This window comes from Glycine max, chromosome 4 (genome assembly GCF_000004515.6).
Source record: "Glycine max cultivar Williams 82 chromosome 4, Glycine_max_v4.0, whole genome shotgun sequence".
Taxonomy (NCBI): Eukaryota; Viridiplantae; Streptophyta; class Magnoliopsida; order Fabales; family Fabaceae; genus Glycine; species Glycine max.
In genome coordinates this window covers 2617222-2627542 of record NC_016091.4, presented here as the reverse complement: position 1 = coordinate 2627542, position 10321 = coordinate 2617222, and the positions used below count along the sequence as shown (strand labels likewise).

Here is a 10321-nt window from a genome sequence, read left to right as displayed (position 1 = left end):
ATATATTTTTTTTACAAATTTTAATAAATAGGAAAATATGTTAAAAAGAATGTAGTAATGTTAGGTTTGCTAACATTTCTCTATCTTCGTATACAACCCCCACCCCCTCATATTCTTATCCATTTCATCACAAACAAAATCACATTCTTATCCATTCATAACATGTTACATGGCTCGATGTCATGTTCTCACCTTTACCGAGACAGGAGCAAGCGCAAAATTCCTTCAGTCTTGTTCTTCACCAATATTCTGATAAACCTTTGAAAGACCCGTTTAAAATTAATCCACAGGATTTCCTTACTCTAATCGCTGAAAAGACTTGTAATGTTTTCCATCAAAATTTTCAATAAAATGGTATGTGAAATTATTTTTTTGAAATTTTACGATAGATATTCAATCATTTATTATTAAAAGAAAATGCCTACTTACAATCATTTAAATAAAATGAAAACTGATAATAAGAATATAAAAATAAAAGAATCGATCTAATTTTATTCTAATCTTTAACCCAATTGTCACCCTCCATTAAATATCTAGCTCGAAGGCAATCAATTTATACCGTTCTTATTAAGGATAAGACTTTTAAGAACAACTTTGTTACATTTTTGCCATCAATTTTTTCAATAAAATGATGTATTTTTTTTAAAAAAATTTGCAATGCACATTTAATAAGTTATTTACTATTAAAAGAATTCCTACATATCATTTAATTAAAATGAAAATTTTAATAGTAAAAATATGAAACTTTTTATCCAAATTTATCCTAGTTTAACCTTATTAAGGCCCCTGCATAAAAGATCTAGCTCGAAGGCAATCAATTTATACCGTCTTCCGCCCCAAATTTAAAAGAAATCAACATCCGATGTACCAAGTATAGACGAACTATATCTAGGTAAAGATTGCTAACATGGTCTTCAACATTCTCTTCAATATTACTACTACTCTAGTTCAACTAGTTTACAGTATTACTCCTCTCGCGCATCAACCATGTTAAAGTAGTAAGTCTCCGAAATAAACGATCCTCACACTGCAACATTAACTCTAATTGATTATGATCCTATGTACGGTTGAAGGGCACATTTCAGCATGAACAACAGATTTCTCATCTAACTACGTTTCAGATACTATATATATATATATCACTGTCACATTCCATATCTACACAGTTCAAATTGTGCAGCATTTGGGTGATATTCCACGGATCTCACTCGATTACTGTCAATTGTCGCATCTTTGAAAGTTAGATGCTGAAGCCTGAATTTTTTAGCTGTCAACAAATGAACCACTCGACCAAAATGCACAGCATCTATAACATATCAATTCATGAACGGCAGGCATTAAATATTTGTCCTCTCATTGCATCAATTGGCATGTGCTCAAATGTGTAACGCTCAGGACCAAAGTACACTCCCATTCTTTCTAAAAGTGCAATACTCTCGTCCCTACCGTATCTTGAAGCATATAGTCTCAGGTACTCAGTGTCCTAAATAGAGGCACGGAAAACAGAATCTACGATCAGAATGCAAAGGAGAACCACTTGCAACTTATGCCAGCACATGACATGAATATAAATCTTCAGGAAAGAAACAGAGATGGGAAAACCATGTAAATAAGACTACTATTCTTCAAAATACAAATATGTTGAGAATAACTTGCAAAATTAAGAAGAAAAGATAAATGTTCTACCTGCAAGCCATTAAGTATGCGCTCTAGTCTAAGAGAAGCCACTGGCTGATGAGAAGTTGAGAACACCTCACCAGGATAGTATAGAACTCCATCTCCAGGGGGAAGACCATGCCTGAATTTTATCTGTGTCCACAAAATTATTTTGATTGTCAGAAAATAATCAAAATATCAATGCAGTATAACAAGTTCTACCAGCCCCATTCTTTTTAGAAGATAGCATAAACAAGCTATACAATCACCTCTGCACTGGCTACAGTTGCCTTCTCATAGCAGTTGGCTCCCCAGTACAAAAATCCTGTGCCACCCTCTTTCCACACACGCCACATGACGGCACGGTGTTGGGTACCTCGCATTCCAAGATGCCAATTTGGATGAGGATCTGATGGTCCCATACAGACATATGTCCACCACTCCTGTAAAAAATACCACCTGCCCCTAATGAGCAAATAAGAGTATATGCACCAGCACAACATTACTATGCATATTATAATGCATAGCTTGCTATTCTTCGGGTCTAGGATATTCCATTACACACACAAACATCAAACATTTCTTCTATTCAGCTCTCAGAATCTTTTTTAAAGAGAAATACTGAATAAATATTCGGTGTAACAGATTGACTATTTCAGCAATAAGTACACCCATTTATAATGATTTACAATTTTAATCCATTGCTGATGAATATCACCCTCTTTAGCAAAAAAATGTCTAAGAGGAAAAATGTTGAAATTGCATCAACGTAATCATATTGACTATTGAGAATCAAAGAAAATGGGAGCTCATGCTCAACTAAATAACTCAAATCCTCCAAGGCTTTGCTAGGCAGTGTGAATGCCTAATTTGTCTGAGCTACTTAGTAAATAAAAACACGTTCAAATATTTAATAAATCAATATTTATCTTAGAGTATTGTAGAAATTATCTCTTAGGATTATTTTTTATTTTTTTAGTTAATATTTCGTGATTTGTTTACTTTTTTACTTAGAATTATTTCTTAGTTTCCATGTTTTATAATGCCTTGTGATTTGTTTACTTGCTTGCTTAGGACATTTTTTTATAGCAAAAAGAGGATCAAGAGAGAAAGGAAGGGAACAATAGAAAAAACACAAATTGAAGTTGAATAAAAAGGAGATAGTTCAGAATAAGAAGATAGGAAGTTCAACAGTGATCAAGGATCAAGTCAGAAGAGGACAAAAAGAATTACCCAGAGCTCACAACAAATAAGACACGTTCATAACTTAACACAATCAAATAGAATATATTACATTGTCAAATTTTCTTCTTTTTTTTTACCTCATTTTTTCTTCTCCCGGTCAACTCTCCTCTCTGCCACATCATCACCTAGCCTGTTATTCTAATGCTTTCTTTCTCTATGTGATTAGATTTAAGTCCATGTTATTGGTTTATTTTAATCAATTGTTAAAATTAGCTCACTTTATTTGTTTCTAAATATGATTGAAGACACAAAAGACTAATTTAAAATTTATATAATTTTGAAACTAATTAAAATAAAATATTTTAAAATAGAAATAGAAAAAAAAGTCAAAATTAAGTATACCAAAATTCATTGATTCCATATACATAATAAATACAAAAACTAAATTGTTTTTAAATAAAAATGGATTATCAGGAGCAACTTTCAAAATTACAAATTAGGTTGTCAGATCTACTTTTAGTTTGATTATCATAAGCAACTTTTAAAGTTAAAAGTAGATTGTTAGAATGTTAGTAATATAACTGTTTTGGATCTATTAGTACTTTTTGTCTTTAGTTAATGCGAGTAACTTACAATTTTGGATCAGGTCAAGGTCATAATAATAAGTATAAGAATCTATCCAAAAACGTTGATGCCTAGTGCTGTTTCCAAAATCCAGAGCATGACAGACACAACAGGGAAAAACAACCATGAAAGAAACATAGAGCTGAGCCTCATGTAAACAGGTAGACTTAGGTCATTATTATGAAAGATCATATACCCAATAAAAATGCATACTTGTGTTTATGAGATTTGTTCAACCAACATTGATGAGGAACAATAAATATCAACAGCTTCAGCAGAAATTTAATGCACAAACCAAATAACAAATACAGAAAAACAATAAAATTATAATATTACCTCGCCATTCTCTGGTTGTAATTCAGCAATAATATCCTTAACCAGGTCCTCTTGATTGCCCAGAACCCACTCACTGCAAAGGCACATTCAATTTCTTAGCATGCTTAATGATAGAAGACTTCTGTTTTTCTTCCTTCCCTATTTTATTTTCACCATTGTAAAAATGATTTTTTCCAGGGCACATAAAATGAGACTTGAGAAATAAGCCCCATCAAGGTGTCCAAAAAATAACACACTAATTCGGTAACCTAACTGAAATTCAACTCACTTTTAAGTAATGCAAATGGATATGAAGGGATCCACATAACAAAAGCTTCAAAATACAAATGTGGTCAATGAAAATGGAGAAGGGTTGTCTCTGGTCCTCTAGAAGGCACAAAACCTCTCACCCAAACAACAAAACACAACCAATTTACACAACAAAGTCCTTCAACAAAAAATAGTAATCTGTTTTTAATGAAAGAACATCTTAGTGTCATTGACTATAAATAGAGATCCTGAAAATTGATTCACCAAGTAATCCCATAAATTGAGATTCCGAATATTGCTTCACCATAAATTGAGTAATCCCATGAGACCTCAAAATGACAGTCCTTATGTCCTAAAGTAGGTCAAAAACCAAATAATAAAATCGACACAGAAAATCCTAAAAAAATCATAATGAAACACGATAAAAATTATGGTCTTCTAAGTGATGACATGGTCATTAAAAATTTATGTCAATAACATGAAATAACTTGAAGAAATGGAAAGAAAAAAAGAAAACTTTCAGTATTTCTTTTTCCATACCCTTGGTCAAAAATAGGCAAAGCCAAGCAAAAAGTAAATCGCTCAAAGTTACATGATAAATAAAGTGTACTAAACTTAGGTATACAGTTAATGTAGAGAATAATACCTAGTACAATAAATTTGATTATGAGGACGCAGAAAACTTGGAACTTTTACAAAAGCGTCAAATGGAGTAGGTGCGAGAGGTGCATCATTTGGTCCTACATAAAACAAGAATCATACAATAAGATAATTACATTAGGACAAAAGAATAATCAACTACAGAAGTTAAACTGAATGGACTAGGTGGAGAAAGCTGAGTAGTTTGAATTAATGGAGTCATCAAATATTATATGAATTAATTGTGGAAGCATGTCCTACAAATACAATCATTGGAAACATACAGCAAAAGCAATAATGAACAAAGCAAATTTGTGATTGGTATCATATAAACAGAGTCACAGATATAGATTGAGTTATTTATTTTCCATGCTCACAGTCACACAACACTGGGTGTAATACTGGTAAGTTCAATCTGACTGATGTCAGAATTTGCCAACTGAGAAGATTTAGCGACAGCTAAAATACCCCAAGGCCGTGCCAGCAAAAAATTATACCATATTACCTAAAATCTTATTATAAGGTTAAATTTGCCAAAAGTGAGAAAATATGTTTTTTCATATAGTAAATTAGTAATATATAGGAACAAAGATGGGAAATGTTTAGCAAAAAGAAACCGAAGTCATGGCCCCGGCAAAACTATTCTTAGATCAAATAACTATAAAGAGCACCTGGATGAAACCAGTTCCAACTATCCAATTAACTAATTTAGGATATGATTACAGTCAGCAAATACAACCATGTGAAAAACTTGAAGTCATTCTGAACAGTGCATTTGCTAAATAAACCATAGCCATTGCCAAGATGAGAAACAACCAAAAGACATCATAAGGGAGAGATTATCATGTAGTCTACACAGAGATTAGGTTAGGGTAATTTAAGGTAGCTAACACATACCACAATAGTAAGTAGTTAAAATACGAGCATCTGGAGCATAAGCATGAATCTCACTGGCCATATTTCGAACAGAATCATATTGTTCCAAATTCAGTGGCTGGAAAAAATATGAAAGTAAATCAGCTTATCAGGGTCATAACAAACTGGATCTGGTTCATGGTTATACTAACCACACATGACAGTAAAATATAATGAAGCTATTAAAAAAATTATTTACCAGGAAAGCATGAAAACAATTAACCAATGACTACTGCAAGAGTCACTTGACTGATTTTTTTTTTTTTAAAGTAGCACTATCCAATCCAGAGATAGAATAAAGGTAGAACTAAACTAAGATGTCATCCTAGGGAAGAATTTTCATATTATTGCAAATGATAGCACACATGTTTATACCTCATCCCACAAGTAAAAGTAAGCTTTCCTCCAGTGATTCTTGGTCCTCAATATCTCAACTTGTTTCTGCAAGTAATCCTCCGCCGAATTGTTACTGTGGCACATCAACAGGTGGGTTGAATTTCATCAGTTTTCATCGCAAATATACCTGATAGAAGCGAACGGGGACAACTGACTGTATACCCGGAGACTACTTGTTTATATGGTACAGCATATGCTGCCAACCGTGGATCTGAAAAATATTCATCCGACTTTGGATGATCCGCTACAATGTCAAGAAGAGGAGAATTTTCAGCAATGCTATTAATTCTTCTTTTGGAGTTGATTTTGTCAAACTTATTGCCTCAAAAAAATACCTGGCCATGGAGATGTGTACGTCAAAACACGCATACCATCAGCCCATTTACAAAAATAAGGGCTGATTCTATACTGAAGAAGCCATTTGAAATGCTGATCCAATGCTTCATACCACTCAGCTGTCCCTTGTTGAACACCAAAGCGATCCTCAATTACAGTATCAGATATCTAGTGTATAGTAAAGGAAACAAAATAGTGTGCAACAAATAAACTTTCCTAATTTCACAAAGATATAGATCCAAAGTGCATCAGTGAATGGAAAATGTGAAATATGCAGAGCACTAATCGAACAAAAAGCAGCAATATCATGATTCAGTCAGAGTTTGTTTGAAGTAACTAAGTTGGCGCTTGGTTTAAGTGCTTATTTTCTGTTTTCATTTTCAAATTTTAAAGATTTAGAAAACATGTATAGAGAAAAAAGTACTCTAAGGTGTCACTGCGTTTTCACTTCTTCAAAAAAACTAAAAATGATGATTTGTTGTTTTCAGCTTTGGATCTGTTTTTGAAAATATTTTCAGAGAAAATGTTTTCTAAATTTAAAAAAAAAATGTATTTTCACTCTAATTTTCTATTTTCTTTGAAAATGAAAACAGAAAACACTCAAATCAACCGTCACCTAAGTAAGCCATAAATTATTTAGCATTTTAATGACCCAACTGAGACAATATAAATACCAGTTACATTTTCTACAACTACAAGCATTAAAAAAAAAATCAAATCAAATGGATTTACTTGTTTGACATTTAATGTATGGGAAGAGGATACACCAAATACAGCAGGGAGCGAAGGAGTTTCAGGAAGTACAAATTCCCAAACAGTCAGATTTAACTTCATCCGTAAAGAGAGACTTGAAATGGCATCCTCATCCATTACGTCTACTGGTCCATTATCTGAAAAGAATTCAGAAAATGATGGAGACAGAAGAATCCTTCTCAAAGATGTAGTTGTAGATTTCACCCTTTCAACCTAAAAAAGAGATGCTTAAATAAAAAAACCCATAATAATATCAAGGTCAGTGAGAGTATCAAAATGAGGAACACTGATTGAGAAAACAAAACCCACCACTTCATCTAATGGTTTTCCATCAATGGGCTCAACAATGTCAAGACATCCCTTTAGGTCCCTATACAGCTGATGTTTCTCAACCTTGCTTATACTTTGAACAGGAGATCTGTGCAGTGGTTAAAATTGACAAAGTCAATAAACAGAAGTTGTAAATTATGTCTTACACAAAATAGGAAATAACAGAATCATTAACAGAAAAAGGCTCACTCTGCATCTGATTTTATAGCAGTAATGACAATCTCTCCTTCATATTGTCCTGGAGGTTGAGAACTTGGAACGTCAATGGATATCCAAAGAGCGGTAGTCTCCCTGAAGAAGCAAATGAATGCCAAAAACAGAGTGAAAACTGAAAAGTAGTCAACCGTCCAGCAACATGCAGACACAGCACTAGAACTCAAGAAGAAAACATTAAGAAAGTTAATCAGACAAGTACCCAGGAAATAGGTTTATTTGACTGACTGGAAGATCAACGGGAACAAGAGCATCAGGTACACCTAAAATGGGCACCACCCGCCGCAACAGCAGTGATTGCCCAACAATCAGTCTGCCAAAATTGATGTCAGCATAAAATGGAAGTAAATCACGTATTTGTTCCATACAATATGACAAACTCCAACCTGTCTCCAGATGTGGAACATAGGTCACTACACTGAATCTGCACAGTCCCTGCAACACTAGAACCACCCCATGAAACCTTTGGTCGGATAGCTATTTGCACACTCTCCCTCTCATTTCTAGCAGCCAGCAGGTTTATCTACAAGATAAAGCAAAAACTTTAATGTCAGAAGCCAAATAGCAAATGTTTCAGGATTCATAATTTCTTCAGTCCAATATGATTCTACAACTTTTTTATACATAAACTCCACCCACAAATCTAAGATGGTTCCAAAAGTGAAAGTCGTAAGTGCATCAAACTCGTGAAATATTCCATCCATATCCCCAACTCATTAGAATTAAAAATTGGCATGCCAAACTCTTGCATCAATTAACCATATAATAGCAAACCATTTTGAGGCATGCATCAAGTGCGGTTAAGCATGTAATTGTGCAACTATGAAGGCAAAAGTCAATTTACAAGTAGATATCACACGTAACAAATTGTGAGATAAAAAAAATTTCAATTATTACTTGTGCAGTTACTATTCATAAACAACAAACACTAGCAAGGTCATGCTGACAGAAAACATGTAATTATGTACATTATAGCATGTTACAAATTATAGAAATAAAACACAATAAGATTACTAGAAGATGAATAGGAATATAGACCACCAAAATGAGATACGACAAAAATACTAACAGGCTCCAAATGTCTGGGCATATCTTGAGGTCCAACATTTGCTGTGTTTGGCATGCACCATACATGCACTAAATCCTTAGTTGGAATTTCTGTGGGGTCAATTGGTCCCTTGACATTCAAGCCATGTGTGCCACCATCATTCCACCCATAAGCCGTACCACCTCCTGCAACACCTTCAACAGGTGGCACAACCACATCTTGAGGATTTCCTGCCAATTGCATCGACCAGTTAAATTGTAACACCCCAGAAGTCATTTAAAGATCAATGTACACTCCACAATTTTTTGTTTAAAACAGAACAGCCCCTAAAAGTCCACTGGATCCATTCCTCAAACAGGTCAAAATAATACAATTTTTCAACTACCACTGAACCAGGTGAAAGACAGCAGCTAGCCAATTGACACAAGATACACTATGTGAAACTCATTAAATGCATGTTTGGAAAAACGTCCAAAGGGCATAGACATACGTCAATTGCAGCCTTTGATTCAAAAGCTAAAATGACTAGCATTAACAGGGACGCGCATTTAGGACATGGCGGTCGCAGTTCCAAACAGGATATAAGATTTGTACAGTTCTACTCACACGTGATCCATATCAAAATAAAAAGAAAAGTAATCGAAAGGGGCGGGGGAGCAAGGTTGCACATAAACAAAACTTTCAAGCCTCTCACAGAAGTCATACACACAACTCCTAACTCACATCACACAAATTCAGTTCAAGTTACTTTCAGAACAAAGCAATTTCTTCGCACAAATTGAAGCGTAGGGAACGAGAACTCACAACAGGCGAAACCAGCAAGGTTTTGTGGTTAGATTCGAGTTGTAAACATTAAAAGATTTGCGAAACGGAGTAACTGTGAATTGCGAGAGTGAAAGAGAAGAAAAGGAGTGTGAGGACAAACCGGAGTTGTCCATAACGGAGTCGGTGGAGTTTGTTCCACTGCTACGGCGGAGAAATGATCGCGTTTTGTTTTGTTTTGTTTGAGAGTAAGGAAGATTTTTCTTTGTTTTGTTGGCAATTCAGATATTAGAAGGAAGGAAGGCAGAGGAAGGGAAACAATGTTAATAGTGTGACTAGTAACTACTTCAGGTTAATGCTTTACGCACTCTTTCGCTTTTCTTACTTTAACATTTTATCAGTGAAATTCATTCGTCTTATTCTCACCTGATTGTCTTTCTATTTTTATTTTTTTATCTCTCTTCTTTTCACTCAATTCGTCCCAAAATAACTACGTACTCTTTATCAATACCACTACTACATTACGATATCACTTTGGTTAAGGTTTTTTTTGGACAAAATTTGCAATAAGTTAGTTATCTTTTAGTTGTTTTTCATTAATTGAAAATTTACTGTGTAATAAAAAACGATAATATCATTACTAAAATTCAGAAATTAATTATTATACCTTTTATTTTTTAAAAAAAGTGGAGCCAAGTATTAGTTAAATAATATTTAAGGAAAGTAATGGACAACGTTTGATTTTAATAATATTTATTGAAAGTAATTACTAATTAGTTCCTTAAATAAAGTCCGTACTTTAAAAAGTGATAATTTTTTTTGGAAAAAAAACAAATAAAAATTACTTAAATATTTTATCCACAATTAAAAAATATTGAA

The 10321-nt window shown here is 33.7% G+C and overlaps 1 protein-coding gene across 3 annotated transcripts; it reads right to left on the bottom strand.

The window, feature by feature from the left end:
* Positions 1-1098: 1098 nt before the first annotated feature.
* On the bottom strand, positions 1099-9830 carry LOC100799554 (uncharacterized). Of its 3 annotated transcripts, none has more exons than XM_014774445.3 (16): positions 9606-9830; positions 8702-8910; positions 8019-8155; positions 7835-7945; positions 7609-7710; positions 7399-7507; positions 7102-7302; positions 6336-6504; positions 6163-6244; positions 5980-6073; positions 5587-5683; positions 4697-4790; positions 3802-3874; positions 1926-2099; positions 1687-1809; positions 1099-1573 (listed from the first exon to the last, which is right to left on the bottom strand). In XM_014774445.3, the coding sequence occupies exons 1-16, from the start codon at positions 9616-9618 to the stop codon at positions 1484-1486; spliced, it is 1878 nt and encodes a 625-aa protein (XP_014629931.1). In that variant the 5' UTR covers positions 9619-9830; the 3' UTR covers positions 1099-1483. The 3 variants fall into 3 exon arrangements, with proteins under 3 accessions (XP_014629931.1, XP_006577999.1, XP_006578000.1); XM_006577936.4 differs by having other exon boundaries at positions 1099-1483; positions 9606-9820; XM_006577937.3 differs by having other exon boundaries at positions 1099-1483; positions 9485-9819.
* Positions 9831-10321: the final 491 nt, after the last annotated feature.

What these genes read in the sequence shown, in the direction of transcription:
- LOC100799554 (XM_006577936.4), bottom strand. An exon ending in TGCCCAGACATTTGGAGCCT is followed by an intron (nt 8,156 to 8,701) that starts GTTAGTATTTTT and finishes TTTATCTTGTAG; the next exon opens with ATAAACCTGCTGGCTGCTAG. An exon ending in CAACTGTAGCCAGTGCAGAG is followed by an intron (nt 1,810 to 1,925) that starts GTGATTGTATAG and finishes TTGTGGACACAG; the next exon opens with ATAAAATTCAGGCATGGTCT.